Source organism: Neomonachus schauinslandi, chromosome 14, assembly GCF_002201575.2.
Source record: "Neomonachus schauinslandi chromosome 14, ASM220157v2, whole genome shotgun sequence".
Lineage (NCBI taxonomy): Eukaryota > Metazoa > Chordata > Mammalia > Carnivora > Phocidae > Neomonachus > Neomonachus schauinslandi.
This window is the reverse complement of record NC_058416.1, coordinates 17,802,163-17,824,626: the sequence shown is the minus strand read 5'-3', so window position 1 is coordinate 17,824,626 and position 22,464 is coordinate 17,802,163. Positions and strand designations below refer to the sequence as shown.

The following is a 22,464-nucleotide window of genomic DNA, read 5'->3' as shown; positions in this document are numbered from 1 at the left end:
TTCTGTAGAACAGATGTCACCTCCCATACTACACGGAGTGTCCTTCAACAGCCCTTAATCCCTGGCACACATGCCCCTGGACAAAGGTCAGACTCATTTTGGAATTGGCGAGAAATTCTACTCATACAGTTAGGTTGTTGAGCAGGTCGGCCTCCTGTTTTTCATGACTATGAAAGTTTTACTTCTCAAAAAAATAAATACCTACATGTGTGTGTATATATAGTTTGGCAGGGAGGATGCTGATACTGGGAAACAGGCCTTTAGAACTTTGCCAAATGAGTCAGTATGAGCGGAAGCTGTGTTCAGAGACTAGACCACGGGGAGAGACGGTGTGCCTTACCCTTTTAAACGAAGACTTGGTTTGCAAATGAAACGTGTGTCCCCTTCTACAGTGAAGCTGAAGCAGTGTGTGGGAGCATCCAGACTCCTGTCACTGATCTTCCATCTGGAAGAAGTTCTCTCTGCTCCGTCTCCTCCAGGCTCCTCCTCTTTCAACTTCGCGTAGGATTGTGATTTCGCTGGGAGGAGGGAACATATTGTTGACCCTATCTAACAGTAGCACAACTGTGTCAGATAAAAATGTGTCCCCAACACTGGAACCCAAAAGCAACGTCAGATGGAATTAAGAATTACCAGAAAGAAGTCGAGAAAGGAAGAAGCCTGGTCCTACAGTTGGAAGGTCTCAGGCAGGCCACCCCCGCCCACCCTGAGCTTCAATTTCTTCATCTGTAAGTTCGAATCATGCTCCTGCTTTCCAACGGCCTGCCGCACACAGGCCCTGCCCGGGTGCCTGGACGGCACCATATCTGCTCACACTCTCTCTGGTTCTGGCCACTCTTATGTGGGCACAGGAGAACGGACTAAACCACTGCTTCTTTAACCCTATTCTTTCACTCAGGGCTTCCACAAATTGTTTCCTTCTCAGAAATAGAGAACTACAACCCACTGAAACCATTTTCCAAGTGATAACTGAGCAGCAAATATTATTAAGTGGGCCGCAACATCCTCTGGGCTATTCTGGAAGCCCAGCCCAAGGCGCGGACATGAACTAGAGGAGAGCGGGTGCAAACTGAGTTGCCGGAACCTCACATTTCTGGACGGGGTCTGCTGGACCGAGGGCTCCAGGCCGCTGTGGCTGGAAAGGCCAGGGGTCGCTTAGTTAGATCACCACCTTCTACACATTCCAGAGACACTCACTTTATCCAATTCAGGGGGGGGGGGGGGGGAGGGGGGGGGGCGGGGGGGGGGGGGGGGGTTTTTTGACCCCGCCCCCCCCCCCCCCCCCCCCCCCCCCCAACTTTAGGCGGGGGGGGGGGGGGGGGGGGGGGCATAGGAGGTCACGTGGCTAGCTGGGAAGAGTCAGGCTGGGAGTCGGGTTTCTCCACTCCCAGTCCATAATAAGTCAATGATAGCAAGTGGTTACTGTGGCCCAGAGCATGTGCTATTTACGGTCCACATCGTCTCATCTCTACAACTGCGTTACTCTCCTCATCTCAGAGATGAGGAACCAGAGTGCTGAGAGGTTTGATTGCTCAGATCTCACACCTGGTCCCTGGGTCCCTGGGGTCCAGGCTCTGCTGGATCCCAGGCCTCTGCTTGTCACCACCCACCTCAGCCCTGAGACCCCATTTCTATGCTCTAACCATACAATGCTGCCTTATAAGGGGGAGATATGAACCCAGCAGATCCTAAGGAATGTGTGTGGGGGGGTGCTTTCTGGGACAGGCAAGAAGGGGGTGTGAAGGGGGTTGAATGGTGTCCCCTGGAAAGACATGTCCGTGTCCTAACCCCTGAAGCCTGCGATGTGACCTATGTTGGGAAAAGAGTCTTTGGTGAGATCTCAAGAGTCTCAAGGTGAGATCATCCTGGATTATCTGGGGTGGGCCCCAAATCCAGTGACAAGTGATTCTTATGAAAGACAGAAGACCTGGGAGAAGGCCACGTGAAGACGAGGCAGACACTGAAGTGATGCTGGTACAAAGCAAGGAACACGTCTGGAGCCACCGGAAGCTGGAAAGGTTCTCCCCAGAGCCTCTGGTGGGAGCGCAGCCCTGCCAACACCTTGATTTTGGATTTCTGGCCTTCAGAACTGTGAGAGAATACATTTCTGGATTTTTTTTTTAAGTCACGCAGTTGGTGACTTTGTACTTTGTTACAGCAACCCCAGTAAATGGAGACAGCATTTCCTGTCAGAAGGGTTGTGTCCTCAGAGCTCCTCTCGTGAAGCCAGAGTAGTTACTTAGGCTTCTGAGGTCGTCGGTTCTGTCAACGTGAAATCTCCTTCCTTCTAGGAAGCGTGAGAGCTAGAAGGGCCATCTGGTGAGTGAGCGCCAACCCCAGCCCAGGCCCCAACCTGCTGTCCTCAGGCTCTTGACCATCCTAAAGCTGCCAGGAGTGGCTTTGGGGACTATTATCCCATGCACTTTTTGCTTAATGGCACCCAGTTCCTTTCTCTTAGTGAGACTTGGCAAGCGAACCCAGACACGTGCTAGCCTGAGTCAAAAACCCAGATTTACAAATTAGCCATCGTGGGCATGTGTTAGAGGAAGGTTCTTTACTCCATGGAAGCTTTCCTTTAGATTCCAATCCCTCCCCAGTATCTGAGAAAGGTCGTTAGATTCACAAAACTGCCCTTCCTGTGCAAATGTTTAGGATCAGGCCTCTTAGGAAAAGCATGGTCCACGGTGTGGACTTTGCCCGTTTGTTCATGCTGAATATTCAGGTTCTGGGGTGAAGGGCGGAGGGCCTGTGACCGAGGGCAGGCACCACAGGTCAGTCCCACTGCTGGACAGGGCCATCCTTCCCTGTGCTTCTCACCTGTAAACCAGAAGGACCAACTACCCCAAACGAGGGCAGGTGAGAAGAAATGGCACAGCTTACCCCTCCAACTGGGCGCTGCTGACACAGAGGCTCATTTGATCGTCGCCCCGCGGACGTTCTTCCAGTGATTCCCAACCTTTTTCGTGTAGGACGCAGGCCACATCCTGCTTTGCTGGTGTGGTTCTGGGCGGCCAAACGTGACCAGCCCGAGGTCAGGCCACCGCAGGCCACACCTGGCCACGCCAAGGGCTAGGGTACCAATAACCAGAACACCGAGACACCTGCCCGAGCACAAGAGTCACGAGGCTCTGCCTTATAAAGCTTATTTTCTGCATGTATTTAATATTTAATAAACCCAATTTTTTTAAAAAAAGTGATAGAGTTCCAATCCTCAGAAGCAAATCTTAAGATATATGGAAATATTTAAAGATGCCTCCCAAGCAAATAAAAAGAGAGTGAAGGTTTTTTAAAAATAGAAGCTTATGCCAAGGGTTTTGATAAAATGAGATCACGGTAATAAAAAATTCTCTGGGACTCCGCTCCTACCTGTGAATCACGCTGACAATGAACCACTTTGCCTTGGACGCTGGAAAGATCCTTGTGGACGTGTAGTTTGGGGAACATATAAAAGCCCCACTTTCCTTCACTTTCAGGACGAAGACCCCTCTCCTCCCCCGCTCCAACCCTCTCAACCCTCTCAACCTTCAGGTGCGCACACATGCACTCGCGCGCACGCAGACGCACCCACGCGCCCCCACGCGCGCGCTCCCACACCCCGCCCCCACAATGAACCAAGAAAGGAAGGGAAAGAGATCAGTAATCAGAGAGCCCACTAATGGATTGGCTTAAGTATAGAACAACATCCCATCACTGTTCTAGAAAATAATCAATCAAGCACTTAATTTTAAACATAAAAGTAAGCTGCCAGGAGACTGTTAATAGATAACCAAATAAATTAACAGTTGTAGGTGGGATTTGAAACCAGGTCAGATTTCCCTCTCCCCCACGCTCCGAGCCCATGCATATAAAGGGTTTCCGCAGCTTGGCACCTGATCTCACACTGTTTCAAAGCGAAATCTCCTTTTAGCCGATAGCCCCTCTCAGCGGGCTCGTCACTTCAGGGAATTGTCCTTTGTGCATCTTCCATAAATTTTATAACACCGCTACTTTAAAATATTGATGGGCAACTTGGCCTTGGCCCAGACCCGCCGTGGGTTAGTGTGGACGTGAAAACCTTCAGGAGCATAGAAGCAGGAAGAAACACATCCCCTGCTGACCTTTCTTAAAGGGACAATTGTGTAAGTGCGGTGGTTACCTGAGCTGGAGGCCTGCCCGGCTTTGATGGAGGTTCTGCCCTCTGGGAGCCCCTCTCAGAGCCACGCGGGGACAGGAGGGTGTGCAGGACACACACAGGCAATGCTCAGGTACCTGCAGACCCGTAAAGGGTAAGTGAAATCCACACATAAGCCCCCAAGTTGTTTTAACCCCAGACTCAACTTTCTCTCAACATTCAAACTCTTTGCAAAGTTATTGATGAATAAGGATTGACAGCTTTATAGTCGGTCTCTTCTCCCTCTACCTGTGACCTTCTCAGGGCAAGTGACCAAAAGTAAATGCAACAAGGAACATCAAAGGCAAGACTAGCGAATTGATCCCTGATTCCTGGAGGCCCTGTGAGTGCTCTGAACTTCAGGGATGACATCCATTCCACCATCATGCACTCTTCATAATGCCCCCCCTCCCGCCCGAACAACAACACAGTAAAATTCCACCTCCTAGAATAGTCACCACTGAGAGCAATATGGCAATAGTCTGCTAATCAAATGAATAAGAAAGTGATAGCTGTCATTTATGGGCCCTTTCACACACACACACACACACACACACACACAACACCCTGAGCACCACACTGTATTAAATACATTATGCATGTGATTTCATTGAATCCTTTTTATTTAAATCTGCAAAAATATCCTTTGATTCAGAATATCCATTTCTAGGAATTCTTCCCATGGAAGTAATTGAGAATACATCCAAGGATTTTGTTTATAAGGATGTTTATCAAATTTAAGCAAAAAATGAAAATAAGAAAAAGTTCCAATAATGGAGAGGTGGTAGAAGAATTACAATATATCCGTTCAATATAATATTGTGTAGCCATTTAACACTATGCTGTGAAAGAATGTGTATTGACCCATAAAATATGTCTAGGAGATAGTATTCGGTAAGCAGAAGAAGAGTAGGAACAATAGGAATATTTTTAAGAAATTACAGTATGTAATACATATATGCATAAAGTATGTGATGAAATGCATCAAAGTGTCATCAGATTATGGGTGATTTTTTCTTCATTTTATTTCTCTTACTTTCTAATCTTTTATAATTTCTAATAAAAGTATTTTTTAAAATTATGATCTAGGTACTATGTCCAAATATTCATAGCTCTGCATTAGCTTAAGAAGAGCCCATTCTACACACAAAGCCCTCTCTGGTCTATAATGTGGTTTTGCCACGTTGTCTCAGCTGACCCTCCCAGCAACACTTTCAGGTAGAGAGAGATGTTTGGAAATTGCAGAGATTCTCAAACACACACACACACAAATGAAAGAGAATGGTAAGAAGATGCCAGAGGCCCCCCTCGCCCCACGGGCAGGCAGCGCGCAAGTCTGCGTGGAGCAGGGCTGCCCCTGGCCGTGGCCATGAGGCCGTCCGCTCCAAGCCCTCCATGTCCACTAGGGGAGCGCGGCTCCATCGGCTGCATCTCGGGCTCTCCAAGCAATCTGCCTCGTTCCTCCTTTGGCTTCGCTGACCCCTCCCCTACCAGGGCTCAGGTTCTCCAAGATTCTGCTCAGCTCGGAGCAAGAAGGGCGGGACAACATTCCCGAATACCTGGGAAGCAGAATCTGTGACCAGGATGAGAGTCAGCAGTACCAGGGAGCTGCCTCTGACCCCCCGAGGAAAGCCAATTATTGGCATCTCTTCCCAAGCCTGCCATCGGTGACATCACAAAGGGAGCTTGCAGCCGGCCATGGTGGGAGCATTTACACCATGGAAAGTGGCAGACACTAGAAATCAGGGCTTCTTTCTCCCCCCAGAGAGCCGAGAGTTAAAGTTACCAGCCCCCCATTGGAGAGCGTCAGAACTAGAAATCCATATATTGCAGTGAAGGTCCCCCTCCGCACACCCCCGCTTTCAAAGGGATTACACCTGCGTAGACTAACGTGGGATGTGACCACTCTTTCAACATGATGACACGTTGTTCAGGAAACTCCTCGTATTTACAAAACCTTGCCAGTCTGCCTCCTCTCCATCTTCCTTGCGGCCACTTAAGTTTGCTTCCTTTTGCTATGTTCTCTTCAGAGTCAAAGGCCATCTAGCGCCCTTTTCTTTTTTTTTTTTAAAGATTTTATTTATTTATTTATTTGACAGAGACACAGTGAGAGAGGGAACACAAGCAGGGGGAGTGGGAAAGAGAGAAGCAGGCTTCCTGCCGAGCAGGGAGCCCAATGTGGGGCTCGATCCCAGGACCCTGGGATCATGACCTGAGCCGAAGGCAGATGCTTAACGACTGAGCCACCCAGGTGCACCCCCCCTTGTTTTATTTCTAAATTTGACGATGGGAATGAGCAGAGTGGCCTGCTCCCCGGTAGGTGCCGGGCCTGGTTCCGACAACTCAACAACTCGGTCTTGGCCCTGGGACTTCCCTCGGGGACCCTCAGGCGCAGCAGCCTGTCCCTGGGCCACCTCCGCTGACGCTGCATGAACCATCTCTGCTCTTTCAGCATTTGAGGACAACGCGACTGGGAGTGAAACTTGATCAGGAGATAATTCGGTCCAGATGGTGCTAATGCACACAGAAACAACGGGCAGAAGCATTCACTGGTGCAGGTCCCTAGTCTGGGGGAATCCATTTAAATTTCTTTGAGAAGTGGCTGTCACCGAGCTGCCAACTACCCACCAAACGCTCCCTCATGTGGCACAGCGGCCATCAAACGTGTGAGCTGCTCCCCGAGAGATGCCCAGCTCCCAGCAACGTAAGGCCAGCCTAATCCCTTCGGCTGGCTAGCCCAACCACGGCTCAGCGGCAGACTTGGCCTTCGGGGGCTATGGGAAGGATCAGGCATGAAACCCTGTAGATAGCCCTGGCTCCTGAGGATCAAGGGATTGCGGCAAAGGATCACACAGGGCTGGCAACAAAAGAAAGCCTCTCCGAAGCCCAGGAGGGTAAAGTGGCTGCCACGAGAGAGGCCTCGGCTCTCTTCTGGTCCAGTTCTGAGGCATAGAAGAGGTTGGAATTCACTGCTTGACTCGGTTTTATCTTTTCTGTCGCAGACTTGACATAAGAAAGACACATAAAGAAAGAAAGAAAATGCTTGTCTGCAGAGCCCAGCCCTGAGTAAAGACCACTTGGCTTCAGGAAAAATAGGAACCATGGAACCAGACGCACTCAGATGGGATGAGTCTGCAGTGAGGGGGCAGCTCGGGACTCTGGCTGTCACGGACGTCATGAGGTCCTTCCCGAGGAATGGACGTGAAACAGGAGCACGCACTCACAGAGCCCCTACTGCTCTTGAGAGCGCGATTCAGGGTTCCTGAGCAAGTCCCGGCCACCACATGTGGCCCTCACTCGTGACAGCTCCGTGGGCCGCGGGACAGGAGTGGCAGAACAAAGCCCCCTCTGCGGACCACATCCAGCCCCCTGGCTGCAACCGATGGGGAGAGGCGCACACTCACTTTTCAGGGTTTCTGTTACGACAGCAGGCTTGTGGAATTTTGTTGGAGACCATTGGAATCTTACCAAAAAGATTAAAATTCCTACTCACCATGGGGCAGCCCCCACTCGGAAGAGACAGTGAGGAGAGAGTTGTCTCTACGCATCGTGCATCCGAGGGGCAAGTATGCAGTCCACATGTATCAGGAGTGCCTTTCAGGCACTAGTGTTTTGGTAAATACTCACCAACCAGCTCTCTGAAAAGATAACCTATGCATTTGTGAGTGTATATTTATTGTAAACTTTAGCAGGATAAAAGATATGACACACTTTATACAAATTATAAAGTACATGCGACTCTTTACTGTAAATTCCATATAGTCAGCGGATCCTCAAAGAAAGCCTTTTGTTGATTTTTACCAAGTTCCTGCATCTGTAGGCAGCCTCCGGTTGCAATGGGTCAAAAAGTAGAGTTCTGACATGAATATGGATTTTTTTTTTAAATGAGTAATACAAATGTCAAACAACTTCTTTGAATGTTGAAAACTTCACTTGGATCAATTGGATAATAGTTTTCAAATAATGGAAGAGTTGTTGCGCTATTCAAATAATGTTCAAGTTACTGCGCTATTCACCATGTAATGGCTACAGATGACAACTTTTCATCTGCATTACTAATATTTTTCCATCATTTTCTTAAGTCTAGGTAATCAACAAGTCCTAATTTATAGTATTTGCTGATTTCCACAGTGTAAATAGCCCCCATCACAACCCATTGCAAGCTACCACGATGTTACTGCACCAACTTGGAAAGAGAGGAACGGTAACTCAGCCTATATAGTATTTCCACCAGATAGCACAATGAACGTAAATGACTGCTACAACAACCATAATAAAATGGAGTAAAAGAATTGAAAAGTGATGAATTTTGAATATTTGTTACTTTTGGTTTTAATATAATTTAAGATAGAGAATTTTTAACAATTGCTCTTTAACAAACTGACATTTTAACTATCAGCCTGCATACCCCGGCTTGTATCCTGTAGATAGATAGGTATATAGATAGCTTGTATTCTGTAGATAATATATATATACACACATATATAGATAGATATATAGATAGATATTTTTCCACCCTAAGGAAAAGGTAAAAATACAGACTACTTCATGAATTCTCAGGGTAAAATCTATTGTTTCTTAACATGTCAGGCAAGTAAAGCTTTGACCCACAGGGGAGACTGCAAGCAGAAAAGGTGACCTGCGTGTTCCCACACCAGGAGCGGCGGGCTGAGTGTGTGCCCGGAACGTCGGAGTGACAGCTCTCAAGCAACCAGAAACAGGACCCGATCCCTGCCCAAGGGGCTTAGAACAAAGGCTCTAACCAGGCTTTTTTTCAAAAAAAAAATTTTTTTTTAAGATTTTATTTATTTGAGAGACAGAGAGCATGAGAAGGGGTAGGGCCAGAGGGAGAAGCAGACTCCTTGCTGAGCAGGGAGCTCGATGCGGGACTTGATCCCGGGACTCTAGGATCATGACCTGAGCCGAAGGCAGTCACTTAACCAACTGAGCCACCCAGGCGCCCTTTCCAAAAAATGTTTTTAATTCCAACATCCATCTTAATGGCTTACTGTTGACTAATTTAGCGGGTAGTTTGTTCTACTAAAAATGGAAGCTAATGATTTCAGCTAACAACTAAGCCACAGTACTATCGAAGTATATCATAAGAAACTGATTATCACCGGCTGCGTTTGTATTCTACGTCCTTCTCCCTGTAGAAAGGCTTGCTAGGATTCCCACAGCAAGAGCAAAAGGCTTTCTTCCTCCCCTGGGACCCGAGGTTATGAATGTGTTCTCTAGGGGGCATCTACGCCCTCAGAGCTCTCTGAAGACTCAGCTAGCGCGCAGGGAGCAATGCACCATGCACTCCTGCTGGTCATAGTAGGGCCACGCGGCAAGTATTAACGACATCCCCTTATTTCTCTTGAGCACCCACTGGTCCTCACAACTCCGCTGGGTGCCATCTAGCTCGGCACACTTTATCCTTTCCAAAGTAAGTGGGTTTTGAAAATAGCACAACATTTTAGGCAAAGATCAGATAGTAGTCATACCACACAATGGTCCAGCTGGAAGACATCTAGCAAAAAAAAAAAACCCAAAAAACAAAAATCAAAAGTTTTCAGGTGCCACCATTTGAATTTACCAGGAATTCTGGCACTCGGCACAATTACGGCATGATTAAATATTTTAATTGGCAACGATTCAAGCATAATGCCGGTTTCTTGATTCTGATTCAATCCATTTGATGTATGGACTCTGAAACCTTATGACACTCATTTCTATAAAGTAAAATGTGGCCCAAAAAGCCACACGTGGACTGGGAAGCTACTGAAGGCACTTGTTACAAAGGAATCTCAATTATTAGGCAATTAGAACAAAACTCCTGAGAATATTTACAAAGCCTTTCTGGGGCATGACCTTGATGACATGTTTTTAATTTTATAATTTTTAGAAACAACAAAAGGAATGGTTAGCTCTTACCTTCCTCTGAGGAGTCCCCATATTGCTATTGAGACCGAGAAACTAGATGATTTTAATTCAGGGCACTAGTTTCAGCGACAGCTAAGAATTTTCTTTTCCGGCTTCTGACATCTCAACCAGTTTCCCATTTCCATTCAGTGTTGGGAAGCATGTTCCTGTGCCATCTTCAGGATTCTGGCAGAAGGGGTTTCTCAGGCTAGGTTAAGAGCTTAGAGACAAGGTACTAAAGATGGGCTCCGAGGCCCCCCACTTAATGCACCTGCATCCCCACATGAGCACACACAGACTTGAGTTCTTGCTCTGGCGGCCAGCTTTAACTGCTGCCCTCTGGCTCTACCTATACAAGCTGGCCCCTTCCCCCCACGCCCTCCCACCCCCAGGATGGAGGACTGAACACAGCAGAGTTCTAGGACTGTCGACCCATGTGGTTCCCTATTCCGGGACCTAAAATGACTTTAGGATTGTGGATCTAATGTCCCTTCTGACAGGCTTAATTTGGGCAACTTGGAGCGGAAAAATCCCCTTTCTCTTCCTATCTAGAGCCATCCCTGTCTCAATAATTTCAGTCATACAGAAATATTTAACGGAATCCTAGAGAAATGTAACGTTCTGTTCATGGGATTACTGAGCAAGGATGAGGTACTATCGGGAAGGCATGAGGGCTCCCTATGTGGTCAGTACCAACGAGTCACTGAGAGACATTTATAGGGCCTTTAACAAGGAGTTTCATTGCTCCTCAAGTGGACTAAAATCTTCTTCGAGTGCAAACACTTCTTTGAATTTAAAAAAGGTAAGTAGTTCCAGAATGCAGATTCTTTGGGAGCATTCCTTCCTTCTGTGCTGTCCATCCAGGGAGCTGGGCCTTCCAAGGACCCTGGGAGGCCGCACTGCCTCCTCGTCACAGCAAGTCTCCTGTCCGGGTTGATCCATCCGTTAAAGCCAGGTCTGTTCCTAAGCAGGCACTACCAGCAGCCCCCGGGCTAAGTCATTACCAGGGCAACCACATGGATTTCAAAGTTGACAAAGAGCATCACCATTCTAAAAGACTATCAGCTCCGAGAACAGTCGTGGATTTTGTCCTACCACATGCCCCCCTCGAGTGTGACCCTTATCCATCTTTGGTTAACAACAGTCCCAGGTAACCCTTCTCAGGACAACACATGCCATGAGCAGGGATCCCAGTAACACCCCCTTGGCCTCTCACTACAAGGGCTGGTCTGGTCCTGCTCACAATCAAGGATATTCTTCCAGACAGCCCAGTCACTGTTGATTCCAAGGTTTCCTTAGCAAATGAGGGGTTTCAGATATCCTAGCAAGACTCCTGAATTGGGGGCACATGGGTGGCTGTCGTTAAGCATCTACCTTCGGCTCAGGTCATGATCCCAGGATCCTGAGATCGAGCCCCACATCGGGCTCCCTGCTCAGTGGGAAGCCTGTTCTCCCTCTCCTGCTCTCCTCCCCTCTCCCTCTATCTGACAAATAAATAAAATCTTAAAAAAAAAAGACTCATGAATCAGAGTTTTCTGTAACATGTGCATAATACAGTCAAAGTGAAGCAGGCCCTCAGCAGATGTGCCATAGGGAGAAAGGCTGCAGGCCTATCCTGCCTTCCCGGGCCATCCCACTAACCCAGGGCATTCACTTCACTGTGGGACGGTCACCCCGTCTACCTTGAAGCTAATCCCCCCAAAGCTGATGGAAATAGCCAACTATCCATGCCTTGTACCCTTCTCTGGAAACACAATCTACTAACAGGAAAACTAATTTGGAAAAAAAAATGCACCTGTTACTCAAATTTCAGAGCTGTTATCAGTGTGGGAAAATTATTAACTAAAATGAACAGCACATTTCTTTTATTGTATTCCAAAGTAAATTCTTTCCTATAATAATTTTGATTATTAACTAACTTGCATTAGTTTTGATTTCACAGAGAGCATGAACCAAGTGGTTAAAACCTTAATGATGTGATAATATTTATTAATATAGTAAATCCCAAATATAGAAGATCTATGACTCCTCTAATACTTCCAGTTTATAAACTGGCTTCAAAAACATCAAAGACATGCTCTTTTGAAGAACAAAGTTTTAGAGCTTGGAGGAAAGAGAAGGTAATCATTACAAATTCATTACGGATCCATCAGAGATTTTTTTTAATCCATTTAAATCCACGTATAGGAGATCGGATTCTGATCTTACATTATTTCTACATTTTTAGAACAACTTTTCACTCACAAATTCAAGGTTACAATGGTGTTAAAAATATCCACAGGAAAGGAATGGCATAAGATATAATAACATGATTAATAGCTGTTATGTTAGAGTTGTTACTTCTCTTTTCTCTATTTTTCAAATTTCCAATAGGAGGGTTATATAATTTTTATAATAAAAATTGTAAGTTAAGAAAGAATTCAAGATTACAAAACATAGTTGACTTTATAAAATAATGCTTCAAACAAATAGGCAGAAAGAAGACATTCAACCAAAATAAAGAAGATGCTCCACGGAAAGGTTCACCAGGTCCTGGGACGAGCTTTACAGATGAAGCCCATCGTTAGCACTTCCGGCCTCACTGGCCTTGGAGACAGGAAGCAGCGGGAGCCCCCTTTCCTGTGGCACCACAGATCCTCACCAAGGCATGGACGACAAATGCTGGATTTCTACATGTTTATTAGCCTTGTGTGCCTGGGGAATCGCAAAGCACTTTTGGAATCTGTACTTGATTTGGTTTTAGGGTGAAGAAAGTGAGGTTCACGCAGAAGTACCAAACTGACCAACTAATGGAGACATCACAGGCCAAAGCAGCCGCTGTGGGCAAGCACACCGCCTCACCGGCATTCCGTGCCCCGTGGGCTTAGGGAAAGGCCAGGTAAGGGTTCCTTTTCAAATTATATTTCCTTTACTCAACTACGTTCCCTTAAAAAACAAGGACAACTAACTACATGCACAAGACTGTAAACAGAGCTCATTCACACTGACAGCCCACAGAGGGGACTCTCGATATCCTTGCAGGGTTTTTGGGCAATAAAACCAAAATCTATATTTAAAATATGTGTGCATCTATTAAGATAAATTTTTAAAACTCATTTTTTAAATAGCCCAGTGGACCTTCCAAACTGGTAACTTTACCCACAAAGGGGGAATATAAATGCTTACTGTATTGGTATACAAAAATAGAAAACCCCAATGAGGATTTCAGAGTCTGTTCCTCAAGAAATCACACACTTTTTGCCCAAAGGCTGTAAAGATACCAATGAAACTTTCTTCCTTGACCTCTAAATACATCTCCTCCACAACAGGGGCATCTGGGGGTTGGGCATTTGCCTAATCCCATGGGGTCCTCTGGCGGGGATCACAGCTGCTGGCTGATGAAGAAGGATTTGGTCTCCCTGCAGACAGGATTTACACAGAGCGGACAACTCAGAGTCAACTGCTTGGAGCACAGCTCGTTTGACTGGATGTGTGACAGCACCAGATCGGCCAGGGCCTGGAAGACGGGCGACAAGAAGCAGAGATTCCTCAGAAGCAAAACGTCTGCTCTCTCCCCGCGCATCTCCCCCTCCCATCTGCTCCGATAATCACTATGGCTGAGGGTTGCTTTTTTCGTCTGAATTATGACTGCTTTGAACTGGGTTCTCTGATATCTTCATTTCCTAAGGATCCTCGGCTTAGAGAAAAGTTAAAATAGAGATTTTAGAGGACATCTTCTTACCCCACCTGCTAAACCCTGCCTCTGGAAGGCAGATCTTAAATTAGACACAGTTATAGGTGGGTAGAAATAAGAAAATTGGGGCTATCTAAAGGAAGAAGGAGCAAGAGTATAAGGAATTCGATTTTATTTTTGTAATTAATTGGAACTCAAAATGTTCTAATATGTGAGAAAACCAATATTCTGTAAGAGTTTCTCAGAGGATTTCTCTCCGATATGTTCTACTAAAATGGTTGTAACACTATAGATACCTTGGAGAACAATGGATTTCCATTAAGAGACTCTGCTCTTCTGATGTTTTCAACTCCACACTGAATCAAATGAGAAAAAGAAGGAAAAACACATACACGTTTTATTTCCCGTTTTTTTTTTTTAAAGAAACCGCTACAAAAATAAATAAATAAATAAACGGACTTAGATACACACACAACTTAAAGTCTGACTTCCAAAGTGTTTCCAGATGGCTCAGAAATGCAAACAGTCCCGGGCCCAGACACAGATGTAGATTTTCACCTCTGTTATCATAAAACTGCTCTCAATTTCTATTCCTTCCCCCACCCTATTACCTTCCCCATAGGTGTTTAGTTTCCAAACCGTTTTTGAGGTTGTATTTGACAGACTTCTCAACTCAAATCTGCTTATTATTCTTTTTTTTTTTTAAGTTTTTATTTATTTATTTGACAGAGAGAGACACAGAGAGAGAAGGAAAACAAGCAGCAGGGGTGGGAGAGGGAGAAGCAGGCTTCCCGCCAAGCAGGGAGCCCGATGCGGGGCTCGATCCCAGGACCCTGGGATCATGACCTGAGCCGAAGGCAGATGCTTAACGACTGAGCCACCCAGGCACCCCCTATTCTTTTTTTATTCTACCTTTCTAATGCACACTTTTACAGACTCTACCTAAGCAGAATGTTGCTTTAATTAAATAAATCTTTATGCCTGTTTTGATTCCAACTGCCAAAAGAGGTAGATTAATTTAATGTATATTGAACCTAGATTGGATCCACTGCAGAGTGGGGCTTTTAAATATATCCTTACATAGAAAAACCCAAAATAAAACCTGAGGGCTGTTTTACTATCCTTGCTTCCCTCCCCCAAAATACCCAGTTGATTATCCCTCAAATAATTAAGAAACATCTAATTATTGTTCACTCAGGTAGTCAAGATCTTCTCTTTCCCTTTCCAAAATGCCAATGGCTTTCGGTTGCTTTATCTTTTAAGTTAACTTTAATCAGCATGGGAAAAACGGTGAGATTCAGCAAACACACAGTTCTCAACCTGAAAAGGAACTGTATTCAGGGTGTTTGGGTGACTTAGTTGGTTAAGCGTCCGACTCTTGATTTTGGCTCAGGTCATGATCTCAGGGTCGTGAGATCGAGCCCCATATCAGGCTCCACGCTCAGCAGAGAGTTTGCTTGAGATTCTCTCTCTCCCTCTCCCACTGCCCCTCCCCCCCTCACATGAACGCAAGCATGCTCGCAAGTGCTCTCTCTTAAATAAATAAATAAATCTTAAAAAAAAAAAGGAAAAAAAGAGACTGTAGAGACTGTACTCTAAGACTCCATGTAGAAGTCAGTGACAGCAAGACAACCAATGCCAGCAGTGTTCTTGAAGACTATGGATGGGAGAGTCCAAGGATATACCTCTGTAGGGCAATCCAGTAAAACATCTACCAACATATAAATTCCATTTGTAGGAATTTTTCCTAAGAAATTAATTGGAGGGCGCCTGGGTGGCTCAGATGGTTAAGCGTCTGCCTTCGGCTCAGGTCATGATCTCAGGGTCCTGGGATCGAGTCCCACATCGGGCTCCTTGCTTAGCAAGGACCCTGCTTCTCCCTCTGCCTGCCACTCCCCCTGCTTGTACTCTCCCTCTCTTTCTCCCTCTCTCTCTGGCAAATAAAAAAATAAAATCTTTAAAAAAAAAAAAAGAAATTAATTAATTGGAAAATGGAAAAGAAAATTATGTTTATTACAGAGCAGTTTAGGAAAGTAAAATGTTGGAAACATCTTAAATATATACTGATCAAGGATTCATTTAAAATAATTATAAAGGGGCGCCTGGGTGGCTCAGTCGTTAAGCGTCTGCCTTCGGCTCGGGTCATGATCTCAGGGTCCTGGGATCGAGCCCCGCATCGGGCTCCCTGCCCGACGGGAAGCCTGCTTCTCCCTCTCCCACTCACCCTGCTTGTGTTCCCTCTCTCGCTGTGTCTCTCTCTGTCAAAAAAATAAAATCTTAAATAAATAAATAAAATAATTATATAGATCTAATTACATTTATTGATTTAGGTCCATAATATATTTCTAAGGGGGGAAAAAAAGGTTACTGTTTTGTGTAAATATATGTGTAAAATACCATGCAAAAATGGTATTTTATTCATAAACATGTAGGAGCATACAATTTTTCTTAAAGTACACATACATTTAGAGAAAAAAGGGGACTAATTTTTTTTTTTAAAGATTTTATTTATTTATTTGAGAGAGAGAATGAGAGACAGAGAGCACGAGAGGGAAGAGGGTCAGAGGGAGAAGCAGACCCCCCGCCGAGCAGGGAGCCCGATGCGGGACTCGATCCCGGGACTCCGGGATCATGACCTGAGCCGAAGGCAGTCGCTTAACCAACTGAGCCACCCAGGCGCCCAAAAGGGGACTAATTTTTATCAAAATATTAACTTATCTCTTGGGGTAAGATTCTTTTTTTTTTTTTTTTTTTAAAGAGACAGAGAGGAAAATGGCGGAGGGGGAGAGGGAGAATCCTAAGCAGGCTCCACGCTCAGCGCAGAGCCAGACTCGAGGCTCGATCTCACAACCCTGAGATCAGGACCTGAGCCAAAATCAAGAGTCAGACACCGAACCGACTGGGCCACCCAGGCGCCCCTCTCAGGGGTACGATTCTTTTTTTTTTTTTTTTTTTTAAGATTTTTTTTATTTATTTGACAGAGAGAGACACAGCGAGAGAGGGAACACAAGCAGGGGGAGCGGGAGAAGGAGAAGCAGGCTCCCCGCAGAGCAGGAGCCTGATGTGGGACTCGATCCCAGGACCCTGGGATCATGACCTGAGCCAAAGGCTGTCGCTCAACTGACTGAGCCACCCAGGCGCCCGTGGGGTTACGACTCTGAATAAGCTCTACTCTCTCTGTGATACTTCTCTGAACTGTCTGTGCTCTTTATTACTTGTATTATCGAAAAGCAGTAATTTCATCTTTGGAAAAAATTCAAACTACTTTTTAAAGAAAGTCATTTTAAACACAGTATATTCTTCCATCAAAACAATGAAATCAACTGTAGCTGGATGGTTTTCTTTATTCTCTCTATGGGCTAATTTATTAGTCACTAATAATCCAGCTGATTACTGAGGAATAACCTCGGTTTGGTGATATTAATGAATGTGAATTATTGTTCAATACAAACAAAAGCTTATTTTCTAAACACACTGGAATGAACTATATTTGCACGTAAGTCTTTTTAGTAAGCTCACAGTTAGCCAAGGTCAGGGTGGGATATGGAAGGCACCATTACATGAAATCCATTACATGAAATCCACCATTACATGAAATACAGTGATTCAACAGTTCTGCATGACAACCCTGCAACCTCACTTTAGCCAATTACAGCTTCGCCATAAATTCTGTATCAGAACTATTGACAAGTAATTTACGCACCCTCTAACTTCCTCAACATTTGATTGATGACCAGCATGCATAAACAAAAACCTGTGGGGCTGGGTGCTGGCTAAAGCTGTCCCCAACCCACTCTCACCCTGCCCTGCACCTGCCACCCAGTCCCAGAGAGGGTGAAGTATCCTTTGAGGCCAGGCCTCCATCAATCACGCCTGGGGAGGACCAGGATCAGCAGCTCTGGCAGAAGATGAGAGGAGGAAGGGTTTTGTGGGTCCCGGAGCTTCCACGGTTCCCACAGAAACAATGTTATAAATTGGATTCAGGTTTCAGGCCGGCCCTCTGAAGGCGTGAGATGGGTGAATAGTAAGTTTTTCTCCACTGTGAATGATAATTCACATCCATCTTCCAACACAAGACACTATGGGTGGTATTTGTTATTTCAATAATCAGACTGATCACAACACCGGCAAACAGCTAATTAAGTGAGTGTGTGAAAGAGGTCAAGGGAATTATAACGCACACTGCTTCGGTGTTCATTCCACGGTCTTCTAAATGACAATGCTCTTCTATGCCTCAAAATCCACCAAGAACCAGTGTAAAAGTCCCACCAGGCCAAGAAAAGGAATGACAGCACAATACAATTCCTTTCCTCCCAATTGGTGAGAAGAACAATTTTTCTTAAGAAAACGTACTTTTACCACTTGCAGGTCGCACAGTAACTCCAACGAGACAAAACGACGCTGCTCATAGCCGCACCTGTGAACCTGGTCTCACAGAGGCACAGAAGTGCTTTCCCACGGCTGCTGTGGGTTACCCTGATGTGTTCAGACTAACTCAGGTTAGGTATTATTCAGAATCAGGAGGCCAGGGTACCTGCCCACAGACGCAGCGAACAATGTCACAAACATCCCAGCAAAGTTAAGGCACCGAGTTCTATTCGTTTCAGATAAACAATACAGTGATTCAACAGTTCTGCATGTTAGTGCTCATCAAGACAGGTTGTACTCTGAACTCCTCTACCTACTTCACTCGTCCCCCCCCCACCACCACCCCTCTGCTAACCACTGAACAGTATTTTTGAAGGATACAATTATATCGTTGCAGAGAAAGTTTCCTTTGAAAACAGATCACAATTTGTGAATGGGATTAATAGTCGCACTTACCTCGTTAGCTAGGACTTGAGAGTACTCGATGTCCAGTTCATACAGCGTTTCAATGTGATCGCTGGTAAACGCTATTGGAACCAAAAGAATGTTCTTCCTCCCCCGCTCACAAAGCCCTTTGATAGTCTCATCTGTTTGAGGGCCCAGCCAGGGCATCGGACCAACCTGTGAGAAAGGAGGATGGAAGGCACACCACGGCCCACTGCCCCGGACACACACACACACCACCACTCCCAGGAAGAGTGAGGGGCACGCTTTACATCTGCGTTAGTGGGTTTTGATATTTCTATACTAGGCTTGAATCCTTCTTGAAGTTGGCATAGTATAAATAAATCACAATTTCTGTCATTACAACTAAAAATAATACATTAAATCAATGAAATTCAGCTAGTCACTTGATTTCCCCTCCATTTCACCTGCTTGCAGAGTTCCTTCGGCTCATGGTGAGCCACCAGGTTATAGGACATTCTGTGTACATGAAAGAGCCAAACCTAACCATTTTATAAGTAAGTCTAAAATAGACGTCCTCAGAATTGCTGACTGCCCGCAAGCATGTGGAAACCACCTACCTTAGACTGCCAAGCCAGTCGGTAGGGATTGGAGTAACCCAGCTTATCCATGACTCTCTGCACAGTGGCACCCACCTCCTGAGGATACGGGTCCCCTCTGTTGACCACCTGCAGCAGAGACATATGGGTGTTCAGTCGCCAACACTGCGAAGGGTTCTAAGAGCCTCAGGCTGTGCAGTGAGGTGGTGTGAGCTGGGGACCGGAGTCTCCCTTTCTGTCTTCTGCACTAATGATGCTATAATCTGAGCTCAACTGCCAAACTTCCTTGGATCCATTTCCTCGTGGGCCAAAGGACACTGCACTCACGCATCTCTAAGTACCTAGGAATATGTCAAATTCTACATCCATGTTATTCACGGGAGACTGACAACGTCCAACGAGGGAGGATGGGTCTCTCCGTTCCCCCATCTGAAATAGGGAAGGAGGAATTGAGAGTGTTGTATGGATGGCGTACGGACCTACTGAATCCATGGGGCCCGCTCAACACAAGGGCAAGTGCTAGTGGAGTAAGAGAGGGGAGAGGCAGCACGTGGGTGCAGACTCCAGACTCCTCGAGAATACCACCTGTGCCTTCTAATCCCTTTCCTCTCCCCACGTCCCCCACAGCAATGGACTGCAAGGCGAGCACTGTGTGCACCTCGAACGTCTGGTGACCAGTCCTGACACAACAGCGTGATAATACTCTTAAGAATGTTCAACAGGAATTTTATTTTTACTGCTTTAACGTTTAGCTATGTACAGTCTCCCTAACCCCTTACACAGCATGATTGCTCCCCATACCATTTATTATCTCCTAACATACTGTACTATTTTCTTCTGTACTATGGTGATTATTTGTCCCCCACCCCCCCTCTCTGGGGGCAAAGACTTCTGTCTATTTCATTCATTCCCGTATCCTACGACAGTGGAGGGAACAGTGCTTAGAATATAGTGGATAGAACAGTGCTCAATAAATATTGTTGAGATAAAATACTGATAAACCATTTTATGATACTACTAAAAGACCATTAGAAACCTAAATATAGAATGAATGAGGGAAACAGAAAGTTGCCATTAGAACAACACAGAAATAATTGCTCCAGGCAAGATCTCCTGAAGGATGCTAAAATTGGTGGGCAAAAGTCGAGGAACAAGACAACATTTTCATGGTCTCAAAGTATCTCACCTAAGATATTTTAAAATCACAAGGAGAAAAACGGTAACTTTACAATGTACAATCCAGCAGATACCAGCTTAGACAAATGGCCAGGGATCACATCACCAGTGGTAGGACGTTTGTCATCATGTACCATGCACTGAGAAGGACAGATCACTCTGGAGTGTTCTTCCCAGTATTGCAGAGCCGCAATCGAATCATGGGAAAATACCTGACGGATCCAAGTGCAAGAGCGTGCTACCAAACAACCGACATTCCACTAAATCATTCTTCAAAAATATCAAGGTCATGAAAGACAGGGAAAGCATGGGGGCTGTCACAGACTGGGGCATAACTGAGAAGATGGGACAACGAAACATGACATGGGATGTTGGACCAGATCCCTGAACAAAAAAGGACAACTGTGGACGAAGTGGTGAAATCCGATCGAGCCTGGCCTTTGGCTCCTAGCATTGCACCACTGTTAGCTTCCTGGTTTGGGTCACTGTGCTGTGGTTATGGAGAGGTCAGCATGAGGAGAAGCTACGGGAAGGATGTATATGTATGTGTATGTATGTATGTATGCATGCATATGAACCCTCTGTACTATTTTTGCAACTTTGTCTAAAGTCTACAATTACTTCCGAATAATTACTTCCAAATAGTAAGTCTTTAAAAAGTCACTAAGGAGGAAAAAGCCATTAGCAGCAAGTGCAGGGGAAAAGAAAAGCCTGCTAGAACAGTCTTCTCCCTTGACTAGCCCTCATCTTCCCTACCCCTTCCTCATCCTCATGACCTCATGGCCCTCCTCAGTCCCACACAGGACCCTGGGCGACAAAGAAAGCTGGCAGCACGATGCTCGGTCCCTGAGGGAAAGAAAGGGCAGCGCGGCGGATGGTGAAGGGAAGGGCAAGCGGCACCCGGAACCGTTCACATGGAAAAGGTGTTTCCTCCTCCCCCGGTTCAAAAGCTTCCCCTTCAGACATGGCCTCATCACACCTAGCACGGTTATGAAATGGATGAGGGCAGAGCAGCGGGATAGACATGTGAAGAGGATTTGCATGATACCAGAAGAGAGAATATGAACTTGTTAAAATAAAATAGGCAGGCTTCCAGGGAGAGAAATTCCTCTCCCAAGTCACCTACAGCTGAACCGGCACCTGCTGGGTGGAGATGGAGGAGTGGAAAATCTTTAAGGGCTCGACCCCAGTGACCACCAGGTGGCAGTAAAGACCGATTAGAAAAGTGGCCCCTGACACTCAGGTTAACTCCATGAACTCTGGAGTTAAACCCTTAATGACACCTCCAAAGACAATTCTCCACCTCTCTGGCTTCGAAAGCACTGTTTGGGGGCACAATGATAGTTCTGAGCTGATGAAACTGACGGCTCATTCCATGCACATCTCTGTACCAGCACACTAGCTCGATCATTCTCGTTTGCAAATGTGCAAAGAACTAGGGTACGGAGGTGGTATTTTAGCGAACACCAAGTGTAATGTGAAAAACTCAGGAGCAACCAGATCACAACCTGATACACTCCATTTTCACTTGCTAAAATGTGGGCTCTAGTCCTAGCAGATTAAAAACTGTCATCAATTCAAACAGCCACTATCCAGTCTTGACAAAAGAACAGGATGGGAGATGGCTCAGTGTGACTGGAGGCCCTCAGCACTGGACACTGACCGAAAGATCAGGTGAGCTCCTTCAACAGGGCAGGCAAAAGCAGCCTTCCTTTACCTGCCCCATGTACTGAAAACTCCTATTCATGAATACACCTTCCAGTTATCATTTCAAAGGGGTTTATTAAGACAATATCTATTCACAATATTGTAATTTGAATTATTATTAGGTTTCAAGAAATGAGTCTAGTTAAATGAGCACCTCGGTAAGTCTGAGACGTTAGAACTCATCCTTGCACCAGGCTCAGGATGTTCTAGAAGATGGGTCCCATTTGCACATTCAGAAATCCTCTACTCCTAGGTCATCCAACGAAACGCTCTTACTTACAGACATCGGCAGTGAGTGAGCAGAAAACAGAATGACCACCTCACTTCTCTTCTCAAGTGGAAAATGGTCCAGTTCTTTCACTATGTGGTCTGCAAAGCACTGCGGGAACAGCAAGAAAAGAGGATGAGAAGGAGGGGTGAGAAGAAAAGAAACAGAAGGAAAAGAAAATATGTTTAAAATGAGAGCTAGGACAAAAATC

At 45.7% G+C, this 22,464-nt stretch overlaps 1 protein-coding gene across 4 annotated transcripts in view; it reads right to left on the bottom strand.

Moving 5' to 3' along the window:
- Nucleotides 1-12,202: 12,202 nt before the first annotated feature.
- The window catches only part of FECH (ferrochelatase), a 34,591-nt gene continuing 24,329 nt past the window's right edge, over nt 12,203-22,464 (bottom strand). For 2 of the 4 annotated variants that reach the window (XM_044921317.1, XM_021686380.1), the window contains exons 7-11: nt 22,266-22,364; nt 19,124-19,231; nt 18,555-18,719; nt 14,027-14,086; nt 12,203-13,553 (exon numbers count right to left, since the gene is read on the bottom strand). In XM_044921317.1, coding sequence (XP_044777252.1) covers nt 13,419-13,553; nt 14,027-14,086; nt 18,555-18,719; nt 19,124-19,231; nt 22,266-22,364 — 567 coding nt within the window. In that variant the 3' untranslated portion in view covers nt 12,203-13,418. The remainder of the gene's footprint in view (nt 13,554-14,026; nt 14,087-18,554; nt 18,720-19,123; nt 19,232-22,265; nt 22,365-22,464) is intronic. The other 2 variants (XM_044921318.1, XM_044921319.1) reach the window with 2 other exon arrangements.